Source organism: Python bivittatus, unplaced genomic scaffold, assembly GCF_059951505.1.
Source record: "Python bivittatus isolate LINGU-HERP-01145 unplaced genomic scaffold, Pbiv_v1 ctg000700_np1212, whole genome shotgun sequence".
NCBI classification, from domain to species: domain Eukaryota; kingdom Metazoa; phylum Chordata; class Lepidosauria; order Squamata; family Pythonidae; genus Python; species Python bivittatus.
The window spans coordinates 64,194,640-64,212,051 of NW_028277098.1; the positions used below are offsets into that span (position 1 = coordinate 64,194,640).

The following is a 17,412-nucleotide window of genomic DNA, read 5'->3' on the forward strand; positions in this document are numbered from 1 at the left end:
CACACACATGCATGTACCCCACACCCTTTTTCCATGGCCTTCCTGTGATTACACCCATCCCATGCTCTCTTTCCTTGGCCTCCCTGTAATTGCACACATGCACACACACTTCTTTCCATGGCCTCCTTGTGATCACACACTCATACATGCACCCCATGCTCTTTCCATGGCCTCCCTGCGATTACACACACCCCGCCCCCTTTTTCTTTGGCTTCCTTGTGACTGCATGCATGCACATACCCCTGCCCTCTTTCCCTGGGCTCCCTGCAATCGCACGCACATACGCCACATCTTCTTTCCTTAGCCTTCCTGCACTTTCACATACACACCCCACATCCTCTTTCCCCAGCCTCCCTGTGATCACATGCACCCCATGCCCTCATTCCCTGGCCTTTCTGAGCTCACGCTGCACTGAGCATCTGCTTTTACAGGGCATTCATCTTCTTGGCCTCTGCTTCTCTAGCGTAATTCCTTAGCCTGGTAGCCAGTGCTGTGAGCCTTTGTTTAGCAGTCTCTAGGGCTTCATATGGAGTGTAATTTTTCAGTAGCTGAGTCTTATCCTTAATCTCCACACCCTTCTGTAGTCCAGCTAGCTGACTAACTTCTCTCCGAGTTGCCTTAATCTTAGCCTCCAACCTCATTTCCCAGTGTGGGGTATGTACTACTGTTTTTCTTGATTGTGTATAATAGCCAAGTATCTCCAGGATTACACTAGTTGTAGCATATACCAGTTTATTGGTTTAAGTATGGTGGTAGTAGGGATTGTCATGAGGGCTCTACTGGCATCTTCTACATACTATCTGATGGTACTTCTCCACTGAGCCTTGATAATCAGTCTCAAGGGTTAACTGTGGCTAGTTCATTCATGATCTTATGCCTCATATCAGCTGCTGTGCTCTGTAATGGAGGGTGTGGCAGTGACGTTTCAGCTTCAGGTGTTGGACATTTGTTGTTCTTCTGGGTCTTCTTGAGCCCAAGATGGTGTAATTGGTCTATCTCAAGTTATGAGAGCAGCTTCCTCTTCACTATGTTGAAGCATTGGGTAACTAGATGTTTCTTGGTTAGTGTGGAAGTAGGTTTTCTGTCCTTCCATAGTTCCCTCATATATTTCATATATCCCTTCTCATTAGGATTACTGTTGTAGTAGCAATCCATCAATTCCAAGTTCTCTTGTCCATGTATGGTTTCTTCCTACAGCCCACTTATTGTCAGATTGTCCTGGTTCCCCAATATCTGGCACAGACCTTATTAATCCAGGCAACATCCAAGCCAGCATGACTCTGAGGTAGGCAGGTGAAGTGTTGGGGGGGGGGGTTGCCCAAGGACCCCTACTGGTAAAGTAGGTACCAGCTAGGATTCGAACCCTGGTCTTCCGCATCAAAGGGCAGTGCTCTAACCATTATACTATCCAGCTACTTGCGTGTGTGTGTATATACACACACACACACATATACATATGTGTATGTGGATAGATAGATGGCACCAAATGTGTGTGTGTGTATGTATTCAGGGCAACCAAAAAGAATCATTTCATCCCAAATAGAACAGACTTCAGGAAATCACTGCTGCAGAAGACAGCAAGGGGCCATTAACTTCCGTGGATTTTTAAATGAGGCCAAGTTTATAGAGGATAGGTCTATCAATATGCTTGTTAAAATGTTTCATGTAGAGAGACAGTAATATAGATGTGAAGATTAGTTACCAAAGATATACATTCTCTTATCATTTATCTGCCCCCAAAATTCTTGTGAACACTGCAGATCTACCTAGCTAGCTGCAAACACAACATTGGACTCTACTGCATTCTACAAAGTTGTTTTTTAAGTTCTTACTCTATAATTTCATTTATAGTAGGCCAGTCCAGAAGAGTTTTCAGTTCTTCTTTGCTGCCACCCAAATGTTTGTGAACTAGGTATGGTAGCCTGAGTTTTATTCATGGGAAAATTACAGAAATTCATTTATCGTTTTAGGGGGTCCCAATATTCAGCAACACATGTAAGAAAAATAAATAATGCCAAAATGACAACACCCATGCTGTGACCAATGTCAATTTTGCATCCTGCCATAAGATTCCATAATAATATTTTATTGAAATTTTAAAATTACAAGGTTAAAAGTCAGAAATGAAAAAGAAAATGAAAAATACAAATTATAGGAAAAAGGAAAAGAAAACGTGAGATAAAGTAAAAGAAAAGAAGAAAGGCATGAAAAATATATAGCTTCCAATCTATCTCTGATCTTGAGAATAGTAAGAGTGTCATAAGTGCTAATTTTTAATGCATTAAATAGGAATAATTCTTTGTCAAAACATATCCCATTACGTTTATAATCTAATCTTCAAATCCCCATGTAACATCCTGCCATAAGATTCTAAGTCACAGCACTTACTACACACACCTATCACTCCCCCATACCCACCCACTGCAGTCTCACAAACTTTGAGACACACCCCATGTACACTCAGGTGTCAGTAATGATGATTGTGCCTTGACTCCTGCAGTTTTCTTGGCAAGATTTTGGAAGTCGCTTGCCATTTCCTTCTTCCTAGGGCTGAGAGAGAGTGACTGGCCCAAGGTCACCCAGCTGTCTTGTGCCTAAGGCAGGACTAGAACTCATGGCCCTCTACTGCCTGGTGCCTTAACCACTACACCCAACTGGTCAATAGCCTGATAAAAAGCATTCAGTGAGGATACCACAACAACTGTAAGCACAGTATCCAAGTGGGAAACAAACCTTTCCCACTTGGACACTGCAGCCGAGTTGGTTTTCAGTTCCCAGAATCTTTACAGTCGAAGATGCAGACGACAGCCATGCTACCCAGATTTATGAGAACTGAAGCTTAACGCAGCTGACAGCAAGATGGGAAAGATTAGTTGAGTCAAAAGACCTGCTTTCTAGCGCGGATCTATCCCTATAATCTCCGCGGGTTTTTTTTCCTTCCAAGTTAACAGTTGTAAGTTTCTGCAAAACTCCTTTTACGCGCGATGCCAAATCCCTGCCCACCCCGCTGCTGCCTCCTGTTGTGGCCACGGAAACACAAAGTTCCCTTTTCAACGTTACACTTGACTGCCGGAGCGGCGTGCCACCGCCTTAGAAACTTCCTTCCTGTTTGTTATGACGTATGAACGTCAGGCTATAAAGACAACGCTGCTCACACCCATTTACCAGAGAAGTGGTGGTTCACGTTTTGGCGTGCGGTAATATTCTGGAGCACCGCCCTTTTTTGTCTTTAAGCTCGGGAAGCGTTTCTCCGACTCCCTTCAGCTGTTACGATGGGCCTTTTTCCTTCTTGTTCCAATGAGGTCCTTTCGGCGGCCTTGGTCCTGCTGTTCCTCTCATCTACTGCTTTGTGTGAGTAAGAAATGCCTCTAGGTGCCTGCTAAAGTTCGTGCTCTAAAATGGAGGGGGGGCTTAATTATTGTTTAGAGGGGAGCTAATCGAGATTCACTCGACAATGCGGGAAGTCGTTTTGCCCATGCTCCGGGGAGCCGCGCTCTTTTGCTGCTTTGTGGCCCATCCCCGAGAGAGCGAGAAGGCCCCTCGCTACGCAGAGCTGCTGCTCCAGCTGCGTATTGCAGCGTCGAGGGAGGAAGAACGATGCCCGCCGTAGCCTGTCGCCGCGGACCCTCTGCCATCAGGGTGTCACGGGTGTGTGTGTGGGAGAAGGGAACGCCCATTCGCCGATTCTTGCCCTGCCGGTGGCCGCTTAGGAAGCGGCGGTTCGGTCGCCGTGGATTCTCCGCCCCTTCACCCTTCCCCGGGGATCCTTCGTTTGCTTGACTACGGGTTTCAGAAGCAGTAGGGCTCTCAGCCACATCCGTCTTTGAGGAATGCAGAGGTAGTTGAGTGCTTGCCGTAACTGAGGCTCTTTAATAACTTGTAGTTACTGCTCGTGATGGGAACCAAGGCTTTATTCAAGTGCAAGTGTTCCTTCAAGTACATCACGGTTGTTTTGTTGATATTTGTTCTTTCTCAAACAAATATAACTATAACGGGAAGAAGTTGGTTTCTCCGTTCTTGACCTGTTCACTTGACCTTTTCTCTAAGAGTCGGTTTCTTGAGTTACAGAAACCAAACACCAATCAAACATGAATTGAAAGCCAAGGAGTGAAGTTCTGTTTCAGAACAGAAAACCTGGACTCAGAAACCAAGGTCCAGAGGAAATTATTTATGTGTTTATTTAGGGATTATTTAAGTCACTGCATAGAGGTATGGTCACACAGACTGTTGTACAGCAGAAGCAAAGCCCAAAGATATAATAGCTATGTTAAAAAGAAAACAGTGTTCTAGGATGCTGCCTTGAAAGATAGTTCAAAGTCTTTAATGTTTCCCTGTAAAAAAGGGAGTGTTCCTTTGTGCAGTGAAGAATAAAATAAGAAAATTGTACGTTTGGAAGGAACCACAAAGATCATCTAGTCTGACCTCCTGCAAAGTACAGGAAAACTATTGAAACTATCCAGGAGAACCTCTTCTTAAAACTTCCAGAAATGGAGAACCCACAACCTTCACAGATAAACTATTCCACTGTTATACAGGTCATCTTCAGGAGATATTTATTTATTTATTTAAATGGAATCCAGGTAGCTGCAACTTACACTTGTTATTTCTGATCCTGATTTCTGTAGCCATGGAAAATAGTTTCTATCTTCCCTGTAGTTTCCCTTTATGTACCTGAGAATAGCTCATGTATCCTCTAAGTCTTGTTCAGACTGACCATGCCAAATTCCTTCAACCTCTCCTCAAGGGTATATCTCCAAGTTCCTTTATCATCTTTGTTACCATTCTCTGAACCAGTTCTAACCTGTCAATATCCTGCTAATGTAGGATCCAGAATTATATACAGTACTCCAAGTGTGGTCTTGCCAGTGCCAAATACACAGGAATAATGATTTCATGTGTTTTTAAAACAGTGCTTCTTCTAATGCAGTCCAGAATTGTATTAATCTTTCTAACAGCTGTTTCACACTACTGACTCATGGTCAGCTTCTTGTCAGTGACCGCATCTAAATCCTTTCCAGATGTAGTGTTTCATGCCATGAGTCCACCATCTTGTATGTTTGTCTTACATTTTTTTTTCTCCATAAATGTAATACTTCACATTTTTCCCTGTTAAAGGATATCTTTTTCCTTTCAGCCCTATCTTCCAGGCTACACTGCAATCAAATGCTTTCATCCTGGGTGTTGGCTAGAACTTCCAGTTTTGTGTCATTCACAAATTTGATAGCTACCCAGATCATTAACAAAAATGTTAAATTATACTGGTTCCAAGGCTGATCTCTGTGAAATTCCCCTAGTTACTGCTCTCCAACTTGATAGACAGCCATTAATGCTGACTCTCTGGTGTGGTTAGCCAACCACTACTTTACCGGAGTGCCATCCAAACTACACTAACAACTTGTCAATGTGGATGTCCTGTAGAACATTGGGACCTTGTCAAAACTTGACTGAAATCATGGTAGCTTATATCTGCAGCATTCCTCTTGGTCAGTGGAATAGTTACTCTGTCAGAGGAGACAGCACTGTCTTACATGAATTATTTTTGGCAAAGCTATGTTGGCTTTTAGAGATCACAGTATTGTCTTTAAGATCTTTGCAAATGGCCTGCTTTATTACCTATTCTAATATCTTTCCAGAGATTAATGTTAAGCTCACTAGTCAATAATTGAGATCTTTTTTTCTTTCTTTCTTGAAGAAAGGAACTACAGTCCCCAGTTTTCCAGGAATGAACAAAGATAATTGATAGAGATCTTTAAAGTTCTTCTTCCAGTTCCTTCAGAACTCTAGAGTGTATTTCATTAAGGCATTGGGACTTGAAGGCATTTAAATTAGGTAGAAGTTTGTTTACTACATCCTTACTGACCTGCGCCTATTGCATTTGTTTCCAGTCTATACCACTCCAGTCGCCATTTCAGAGGTAAAATAGAACTTGAGTTCCTCTGCTTTTTCCTTGGTCATCTGTTAAAATTTCTGCATCCCAAGTAAGCAGTGAGTCTGCCACCTCTTATCTTCTCGCTCTTGATGTATTTGAAGAAAAATTTCTTGGTGGATTATGGCCCTCTTGCTACTCTTAGCTCATTTTTTGCCTTTGCCTTCCTGACTTTGCTCCTACATTTCTGGGCTGAAACTTTGTCAAATTCTTTGGCATAAGCCCCAGTGGCTCAAGACTTTGTGAATGGTTAGACTTCAGTATTGTAACAGACCCTTTATCTCTGTTCTCTACTTAAAGCTTCCTCATTTTTGCTTATGTACAGGTGAGTGCCCAACTCCAAGTCTACCCAACCATTCTTCATTAAAAGGAGGAGAAGGCCTAGCAGATACCTATCCTGTTGGAACTCGTCTGCAGTTAGAGTGCATCACAGGTTATGAATATATACCTGGAAAAGCTCGTATTATTAGCTGTCTTGACACTAATCAGTGGTTAGATGTTCCTGAACTTTGTCAAGGTGAGTATCTTTTGCCAATGGCAATGGCTCGTATGAAATAATGAAATATATTCAGATCTTCAAAGCTGTCAGGCTTAAAGTTGTGCATTTAATTTCTAGCCTATAGCTTGCTTTGAACAAAACAGTAACTGAAATTTCTTCTGACTAGATCCTGGGAATTTAGCAAGCATTCAAGTGGGTGTTCTGGAATTGCTGTTTCTTAGTTTCTTCTGCCAGCAGAAGTTAAAAATACTAGGGTATATTCATTATTGTAATGCTGCCCCAAAGCTAGGTGCTTTGGTTTGTTAGCTTCAGATGTTGTTCTGTTTTGGAGAGCAGCAAGCCCAGAATCCTAGTTTGGATGTAATGCTAAAACCATTGATGGTAGAAGAAATCAGCCAGTGTTTACTATCCATATGATCATTTATGATGAATTAGGCTTATTTATCATTTATTAAGTTTATATCCTGCATTTCGTTTGGGAGCTCAAGGTGGCATATACATTCTAAAGAAACCCTTCAACTAATGTTGAAAATATTTTTTAAGTGCTTTTTAAAATACTATCAGATTCTTAATGTCACTTAACTAGTTGCATCAACAAAACATTAAGTGACCTCACTAGATCAGACTAACATACTGTTATCTGCTGGTAACTTAAGAAGGTTGAAATGTAAGATAGATAGATATAGATATATAGATAGATATTTAATATTTTATTGGGTTTTAAAATTACAAAGTTAAAAGTTAGAAATGGAAAAGAAAATTGAAAATACAAATTATAAAAAGGAAAAGAAAAGGTGAGATAAAGTAAAAGAAAAAAAGATATGAAAAATGAAATGTAAGAAATACAGTGGTACCTCTAGTTACGAACTTAATCCGTTCCGTGACTCTGGTTGCAACTCGAGTTGGTCTCAAGTCGAGGTAAAGTTTCCCATAAGGTTCAATGTAAATACGGTTAATCTGTTCCGCCCTCCGAATTTGGTCGCACCACGAGGCAAATTTCCCCATAAGGTTCAATGTAAATACGGTTAATCCACCCTCCGAATTTGGTCGCACCCCGAGGTAAATTTCCCCCATAAGGTTCAATGTAAATACGGCTAAACAGTTCTGAAACATATGCATTTTATTTTTAAACCTCAAAAACCTTCCAAACGCCACAAAAACCTTCCAAACGCCACAAAACATACCAGAAGCCTCACCGAACATCTCCTTGCTACCACGATCTCGCCCACAGGAAGCTGCGACCGCGTGGCAGCAGGGCAAATGGCCGCGGATCCGGTTCGTATCTCGAGGCGGAGTTCGCATGTCGAGGTAAATTTTGGGGGCTGGAGCTGGTCGTATCTCGAAAAATTCGTAAGGAGGGGCGTTCGTAACTAGAGGTACCACTATATATTAAATCTGATAAAAAGCCCATCTAGTCTGTGTGAAGCACATAAGCTGTGTGAAACATCTTTCCACCTGTGTTTCCCAGTTACCAATCCTAGGTGTCCTGCCAGTTCTGAAGTTGAAGTAAAAACTATTGTAATTAACTTTCAGGGATAATTCAGACTTCCATGAATTTGGCTGGGTGAAAGCAATCAAAATTGCTAACTCTTGTATATGGAGATGTTGCAATCCTTGGGCTGCTCAGTTTAGAAAAATGGTGAGAAAAGCGGATGGATGGATGGATGGATAATATGTATGAAGTGGAAAACACTATCTGAAGTCATCTACGTTGAGTTCCCATGGCTGAGAATGGACTCAAACCTGAGTCTCCCCATGTCACCCATGCCCCATCCCAAAATAATCTGGCCCAGTAAGTGCTGAGTAGACTCTGAAGTCACAAGATAATGACTAACTGTTGGAAAAAGGAAAATGGGGAGATGTTTAAAGTAGGGAGGCTGGAACTGAATATGCTTCTTGAAAATCATATGGCTGGCTTTCTGGCATTCTCCTAGTAGTAGGGGAAAACTGTTAGACATCCTTTAGAAACCAGACTTTTCCTAGCTTTTTTTGAGTTATTTTAGCTCAGCTATGCATATAAGGCAGAATGTATTTTGTAGTGATTAAAATGATTGTGTTTAGATGGCTTGGTACCAGTTATGGGTTTCCCTGGAATCATAAATCGGAGTACTTTGTATGTTCTTATTAGAATCCAATCTGGTCCTTCCACTCACCCCCAGCTCCACAGTGTTTCTTCTCGGCTATATTTCTCCAGATTAAATTGTGTCCTCCCTTACCATTATAAGCATCATTGTCATGCTGTGCTATTGAAAGGTTATGTGGTTGCTAAAGCGAAGTTCCCTTTTTTCCCAGAGACATGCTACATAGGAACAATATTAAGAATATTTCACTGAGCTAATTGCTTATTATATGAAGGTGAGATATCAGTTGTAGTCCTAGCCTTTAAAAAAGAAGGCTACACTGAATTTTGCACTTAATTTACAACTCTCAGTTCCAAATAATATCTTGATCCCACCTCCAGCCTGATTTCTGTCCTAAATATCCATTAGGCTAACAATTCAAAGTTTCTGAAATGCTGAAGTTCTGGAGAAAAATCAGAAACGCATAGAGTAATTTGAACTTATTATGATATGCATTTATTCTTAATGTAAAACCTAATCAACACTTTTAATTTGACTGTTTGGTATATTCATGAAGCTTAAATATAATTGTCTTCTGTTTTATTTAAACACAATTCTGAATGTACACATTATTTCAAGAAGTAACTATTTTCTCTTAGGATTACTTAAATATGCTTTATTTTAGCTATTTGACGTAGAAATAAATGATAGCAATATTGTAATAAGCAAAACAAAAAATGTGTGTCTGTGCATATATAAAATAACTGAAAAAGACTGTGAATTGAGCCCCTCCATCTTTCCTAATTTTAAAGTAATTCCTTTACCCTGAACAGTTGGAAAGCAGAAACTGCTGGAAGAACTGAAAGTTTGCCCACCTAACTAAAGTGCATTTACTTTAGAAAGAAAAATAGAATTCAGCTGCTTAATAACTTAGGGTGACTCGGTAACATAGCAGGCTCAAATGGAGAGAAACAACAATTTATAGAGCTGTAACTGGGCTGATTTATCTGGAAATGTAAATATCTTATCTTTTGAGTGGTAGTTTCACAGGATGAAGAGAATGCTGTGAAGCTTTTGTGTGTGCTTGTTTTCTTTCATGGTTGCTCATATCTTCTTTCTGTGAATGGGTATTGCGTTTTATGGAAAAATGCATAATTTGGTGTTGAGCCTTAGGCCTAGCCTCATCCTTATTCTAATTTACTTTGAGGTAAAATATAGCCACTTATTCACCAGTTTGCCTTTTCTATTTCTATTCAGCAGGTTTCACTATGCTTAATAAAATAAAATATGTGGTTTTCTATTTCAGACTTCCTTATACCTGGTTTCCTGAGAAAATAGGTTCTCATGGCAGGTTTTTTTTTTTAATGGTTCTAGTCCAGAGAATCCTGTCAGTGCAAAAAGGTTGGACGTATCTACTAAATGATATTTTATTGTTTAAATCTTAAGTTTTAGTTAAGTAGTAGCATATAGTATTTTTTCTAATCGGAACCATTTGTAAGCACTTTTGAGGCTCGTTTTTGACTTGGAGAAATTAAAGTTTTGCTCAGATTGAAAGAAACATTTCTGTTTTTCTATATTGATTTATAGAAGTGTGCAAAACATTTTGAAGTCAGCATATTCCAAACCTGAAACATTCTGCTTGGAGGATATTGTAGGTTTTTCATTTTTACTGGAAGTATTCCAACATCCAACTTTATTTGAAGTTTCTGACTTTGAAATGGATCATTCACACTTCTTTGAAATGGATCATTCACTTTTAAAATGCTCTCTTATGAGTTCAGAATCTTCCAGTAAAGTTGAAATTGGACATTTCAATTTTAAAAGCTTTTGCATGTCTCTGTTGGCTTGGTTATATTTGGTTATGTAACTATCTAGTCACCATGGTATCTTTACAGAAACTAAAGGAGTCTGAAGTAGGAGAGAGGACTTGAACATTGTGGGTAAAAAAAAAAATGTAGGGTTTGAATAGTTAAATGAAAGCTAAACAACATTTTAAAATCTTAAAGTATTTGCTCTGTTTTTTTAAAAAAAATACTTCATACATTTGTCTTTCCACTCAGTTTTTGGAAAGCTATCCTTCTGAATGGGTCCAATTTGGTTTGTTGGGAGAAACCAGCAAAAGAAAGAGTGTGAAAATGGACTGGGTGTGAATGAATGGAGGCTGTAGAAAAAAATATTCCAAAAAAAAAATTGCTCTAACGCATTCCGGTGGAAGAAGTAATTGGACAGCGGCTTGGAATGTTGCTGACTGCTTCATTCTAAGTCCCTATCTCTTCTCCTGTCCCGTGATCCCGTATGGAACATATGCAGTCTGCCATGTGCTTCCCATATAGGCACAGAATCACATTCATGCAATACAAAGGCATTGTATGAATTGTATAAGTTTTCATCCAATATTGTGGTTAAAAGTTGACACTTACATTTTAATAGCCTTAAGAAGGTTATAGAAGATATAATAATGATGATTTATTGAGCACAATCTAGTTTTATGAAAAGGTATGTCTCAGAAGATTAATTTTTTGGTCGATACAGCAGCTCTGTATGTTGAGAAACGTGAATCTATGGTTTTGGCATTTTTGGATGCAGAAAAACTCTTTGCTGTGGGGCATATTTCATTTTTAGTTCACATGCTAAAGAAGCTTAGATTTTCTATAGAATGTGTTTCTTGGATAACAATGTAGTATTCTAATGCTTCTGCTTGAGTAATCACTAATAAGCTCATCACATCAGTAATTAAAGTAGAACATAGAAAATATCAAGGACCCCCTTTATCACCCTTAATTTGCGATTTGTTCTTGAACCTCTGGCATGCCTGACTAAAAAGATTGATGAAATCAAGGGAATATGTATAGCTCACTTTTAAGTTGCTGTTACATGCAGACCTCATTTTGGGTTTTTTTAATAATTGCAAAAGATCTTTACATGGCAGTTGGTGATATCACGAATAGCAATGGTGTCTTAGTTCTGCTGCTTTGTCTCACCTCCCTTTAAACTGAATTACACAGTTCTTAAACTTTTTTTGCCATCACACCTCCCTTTAGTGTAATCTTAATGTACACATCTCCCCTAAAAATCCAATCACCAAAATGAATACAAATGAGCAATGAAAACAATACGAAACTTTTTTTTTTTAAATAAAGACATAAAAAATTTCTTCACACCTCCCCTGGGCTCTGCCTGTTCCTCTAGTTTGGTTTTCCTTTAGTGCAGGGTTTCCCAAACAAAACAATGATCCTATTTTTCTAAGAAGAAAGTAGATGGTACATTTTTTTTTCTTTCAGAGACCATGGAGGAGGAGGAACAATCAGTCATGGCATTAAAGCATCACAACCTAAAGAAAATGTGATGGGTTTTGCCTCCTTACTAGAACATTTTGCTAAGTTGAAAAAAGACCTAATGAATGATTAAAAGTTATTAAACCATTACAAGAAGACATGTAACATTTAGTATAGTAAATATTGCTGTATTCCAAGTAATGCATTTGAACTTGCTGAAAAGAATTAGCTACAATTAAGTCAATGAAAAGTGGGCCTTAAGATTTACATGAGAGATTTTTATATTTGGAAGATGCCAACTGCCATTGCAACATTGGGATTAAAAATATTACAGAATTAAATGAAGAATGTTACATGTTATATTTTATAGTAAATTGGCTAAATGATTTATTCCCAGAGATTAATATTAATGTTCAAGATGTGTACCTGTCAGGTTCAGCCCAAAGAACTCCAAGAGACAATGCAAATACAGTTCTGTTGCATTTATTAGTTACAACCTCCAGACAGAAAATCTCCCCAGACTGAACCCTAGTTCCCAAGCCAGCCAGCCAGCCACAACACCATGAATTCCTTAGGGAGGTGCCAGCCTCAACTTCTTGAACTTCCCACGCTCCTGCTGGGGGCTAAGAACATGCTTATCTCCCTGAGCCTGGCCTTCATAAGTCCATTCCATCCCAGTACCAGACAGAATGCTGTAATCCTCTGTAATAAAAAATAGAGATGTATTATTAAGTGTTCACATTATTGATTTAAAAACGCTATTATGCAGAAAGCTAAAACAATAGATGTATTTTAGCAAAGGCAGAATCAGAATACTTCAATATATATCAGCTAAAACTCTTTAAAAAAGAATTCAGTTTGTCATAAATTTTAACACCTCCGTTTATTAAAAATGAACAAAGGTCAGCTGCTTCCACATGTTGACAAACTACTCTAATAGAAATGTTATCCAAACTTTTAGCCAAAAAAAAGACATCAGTATTACGATAATGCAAATTATTTTTATTCTCCTGGTTTAATCATTAATTATATGCAAGAAAGGGATAATTGTTTACTGTTTCTACATAAAATATGTATGCTGTTTTTATAATCTGTTCATTATATTGTAAATAAAATTAAAGAGTAAAAAATTAAAGTACTGGGAGGGAAAAACAGAAATCCTTACCCTAATGTGTAGAAATTGTACAGTATAATGAGTATTTAATATATTGAAATAAGTCTAATATTTATTGGTAAAAAGTTCCTGAAAGATATACACTGGGGCAAAAAAGTATTTAGTCAGCCACCAATTGTGCAAGTTCTCCCACTTAAAAAGATGAGAGAGGCCTGTAATTTTCATCATAGGTATACCTCAACTATGAGAGACAAAATGGGGGAAAAAATCCAGAAAATCACATTGTCTGATTTTTAAAGAATTTATTTGCAAATCATGGTGGAAAATAAGTATTTGGTCAATATCAAAAGTTCATCTCAATACTTTGTTATATATCCTTTGTTGGCAATGACAGAGGTCAAATGTTTTCTGTAAGTCTTCACAAGGTTTTCACACACTGTTGCTGGTATTTTGGCCCATTCCTCCATGCAGATCTCCTCTAGAGCAGTGATGTTTTGGGGCTGTCGCTGGGCAACACAGACTTTCAACTCCCTTCAAAGGTTTTCCATGGGGTTGAGATCTGGAGACTGGCTAGGCCACTCCAGGACCTTGAAATGCTTCTTACGAAGCCACTTCTTCGTTGCCCGGGCGGTGTGTTTGGGATCATTGTCATGCTGAAAGACCCAGCCACATTTCATCTTCAGTGCCCTTGCTGATGGAAGGAGGTGTTCACTCCAAATCTCATGATACATGGCCCCATTCATTCTTTCCTTTACACGGATCAGTCGTCCTGGTCCCTTTGCAGAAAAACAGCCCCAAAGCATGATGTTTCCACCCCCATGCTTCACAGTAGGTATGGTGTTCTTTGGATGCAACTCAGCATTCTCTCTCCTCCAAACACGATGAGTTGAGTTTAGACCAAAACGTTCTACTTTGGTTTCATCTGACCATATGACATTCTCCCAGTCCTCTTCTGGATCATCCAAATGCTTTCTAGCAAACTTCAGACGGGCCTGGACATGTACTGGCTTAAGCAGGGGGACACGTCTGGCACTGCAGGATTTGAGTCCCTGGCGGCATAGTGTGTTACTGATGGTAGCCTTTGTTACTTTGGTCCCAGCTCTCTGCAGGTCATTCACTAGGTCCCCCCAAGTGGTTCTGGGATTTTTGCTCACCGTTCTTGTGATCATTTTGACCCCACGGGGTGAGATCTTGCATGGAGCCCCAGATCGAGGGAGATTATCAGTGGTCTTGTATGTCTTCCATTTTCTAATTATTGCTCCCACAGTTGATTTCTTCACACCAAGCTGCTTGCCTATTGCAGATTCAGTCTTCCCAGCCTGGTGCAGGTCTACAATTTTGTTTCTGGTGTCCTTCAACAGCTCTTTGGTCTTGGCCATAGTGGAGTTTGGAGTGTGACTGTTTGAGGTTGTGGACAGGTGTCTTTTATACAGATAACAAGATCAAACAGGTGCCATTACTACAGGTAACAAGTGGAGGGCAGAGGAGCCTCTTAAAGAAGTAGTTACAGGTCTGTGAGAGCCAGACATCTTGCTTGTTTGTAGGTGACCAAATACTTATTTTCCACCATGATTTGCAAATAAATTCTTTAAAAATCAGTCAATGTGATTTTCTGGATTTTTTTCCCCATTTTGTCTCTCATAGTTGAGGTATACCTATGATGAAAATTACAGGCCTCTCATCTTTTTAAGTGGGAGAACTTGCACAATTGGTGGCTGACTAAATACTTTTTTGCCCCACTATAGGTAAAAATTTAGGCTTTGTTTATGCAGCTATTCCAAAATCTATTAAATGTCTGGGGATTATTATTTTTAGGAAAATATCCTGTCTAGTAGATAAGAGCTTTGCAATTTATATTTCCCAGATGAGAGGGGATATTAAGATTTGTCTGAAGATATCTCTGTTTATAAGGAACATTAATGTTGCATCAAGATGGTTGGTTCCATTTAAATATTTTAAATAGATTGATAAATTAATAGTGAAATTTTCATGGAAGGAGCACATAACCAGGATTTCTTAAAGTTATAGTTTTTATACAACGACGGTGATTTTTCCAATGCCTGATTGACATTAACAAGAGCTAACTTGTTAAGTCAATCAGGTATTAGAATGAAAATTATATTGACTATTCACCATTGTTGGCTCAACTTATTATTTAGCACCCTTGAATTCCTGATTTAAAATATACTAGAAATTAAGTCTGATGGGCCTTACTGGGCAGAAATTAAATTTTTATTTTCATTGTCATTAGAAATTAACACTTTGGAGTACTTTTACTTAAAAATATCTGGCAACACTTTTTTATTTTGTAAATCATGGGCCACAAATGGGATTATTGCTCTTAATCAAATAATAAGCATCAGTATTTCTAAAACTCCTGAAATTCTGGGAAAGGAATATAATTTAGCCAAAGTGGTGAATGACAACTTATAGACCTATAGCTTTTCATATGTTCGGTGTTTGGCCCTGATGCCATACAGACTTTGGAAACTCCAGAGACATTGAGTAAACCCACAATTTATTAACATCAAGGGGTTTTTTTTAAGTATAAAAATAAATGTTCAAGAAATTTGGATTAGAGAATTAGACTATCCTGCATATCCAATATGCCTTCAGGTTTTGAAGAATGTTAGCTCTAAATATGTTTCATACGATTTAAAAACTTGGTTAAGCACAATAACTTTGGGGGTGTTATTGTGCCAATGAAAAAATATTGTAAAAATATGGGTACCATTGATTTTATGATGGAGATATAATGTTGAAAAAACAGTCTTCATGCTACATGTGACATAGACACGCCCACTGATAATTTCTTATCGTTTAGATATTATCTCTCTGGTGAACCATATTGTTGGAAGGAAGTTGAGAATCAAAGTGTTAATGGGCTGTTAATATATATCCTCCAGATTAGGAATCTCTCCATGTATAAAGATTAGTCTTTATATTGTGCTTGGACTTTTGCAAAAAGGTGCTTATGTAGTCATGGAAGGATGTTTATATATTAGAAAACAATTGGCTTAATGAAACTTTTCAACACTTGACCTTTGAATTGGCTTTGTGTCAAAGGAAAGGCAAGTTTGAAGAATATGATTCTGTGTGGCCTGGGTTCAGTTCATTGTTTAACAATTAAAAGATCATTTTAAAATTTAATTAGTAATAATAAGAGTTTGTAGGATAGCAGTGTAGGATAACAGGATATAATTTTGAAATTTGGATAGTTTGCAATGTTTCATTGTCTGTTTTAAGGTTTTTAGTTTGTTTACTTTGTTTTAGTTTTAAACATGTAGTTTATTTTATTATAGTTCTATTCTATGCATATGTATTTGTTACTAACATAAGATCTTTCAAGAGAATTTAACTGTAATATACTCAGGATGTTTGAAAGACTTCTCTTTGACTCAGTAAAGTACCCAGCTCTTTTTCCAACTCCTGCAGCTACTTCATAAACTACTTTACTCATAGACAGCTATGAATAGCTTACCAAGCAGCTCTGCATTGCAAAACAATTATTTTGAAGGATTGATACAACTAATATAACTATTTAGAAGTATAACGCTAGAATAATTCTATTTTCTATGCTTCTTTTGTTTATTTTGTGGTAAAAATCATGAAGGCACATGATAATACCAGTTCTGATCTTTTAGGAAGGCGATGTCCAACTCCACATATAGAAAATGGCAGAATAGTGTCCTCGAATGACCTGCGGCTTGGTGATCAAGTAACCTTTGGTTGTGATTTTGGGTAAGTGAGAGATCATTTGCTGAAGCAACTTGGCTTTGTAAAAAATATCTTTGGAAAGAACTGAAAAACATGTGTCATTAAATATTGGAATTAAAAATCTGAATTGTGAACTATTTATTATAATTCCTTCATTAAGTTACATTTTTTTCAAAAGTAACTTAAAAATAAAACGGGTTTACTGATGAAATTATTTAAGGGCAATATTAATATATAACTCAGTAAAATTCTGCCTATATGGCAGTAGGTGTTAATCACTCTGGGTTGTTGTGTGACAGAATCAAATGGAAGAGGCCCTGCTTCACCTGCCTACCTTGTCAGCACTGCAAATTACTGTCTTGCCTTACAAATGGATATTAAATTTAGTTTCAAATTGTGGGAAGTTGTTGAACTTAAATGGCTGTGTTTAACTACATTTCTGGCTAGCTTGATGTAATGATTGAAATTGGTGAGGCAAGAGTTCTTGATTCTTATGCTGAAAACAGCTGTTTGGAAAAAGAAGGAACAGATGATAAATTACTTTAAAGCCAAAAAAGAGCAGCTATAGACTGCTGGCTCAAAAAGGTGAGAAGAGGCCTGAGATTTGAAGTTTGGGATTGAGATAGAGCAGGTTTCTTCTGTGCTGGTATCCTCAGAAGTTCCTTATACGTGTAACTTCCTAAATCTCAGTAACCTTCTTGTATCTTCTTGGCAATGTAGAGTGGGGAGAGAGAGAGGAGCTGATAGCGGGGTGGGGGACAGGTATGAAGCTTTGAGATTGGTTTGAAGGTGAACCCTTCTGGTATGTAGCTCCTATCAAG

At 38.3% G+C, this 17,412-nt stretch overlaps 1 protein-coding gene across 4 annotated transcripts in view; it reads left to right on the top strand.

Annotated features, from left to right (window-relative positions):
• The window catches only part of LOC103058528 (complement receptor type 1-like), a 69,379-nt gene that overhangs the window by 31,249 nt on the left and 20,718 nt on the right, over positions 1-17,412 (top strand). For all 4 annotated transcript variants that reach the window (XM_088154572.1, XM_088154574.1, XM_088154573.1 and 1 more), the window contains exons 7-8: positions 6,252-6,443; positions 16,519-16,615. In XM_088154572.1, the coding sequence (XP_088010698.1) occupies positions 6,252-6,443; positions 16,519-16,615 (289 nt within the window). The remainder of the gene's footprint in view (positions 1-6,251; positions 6,444-16,518; positions 16,616-17,412) is intronic.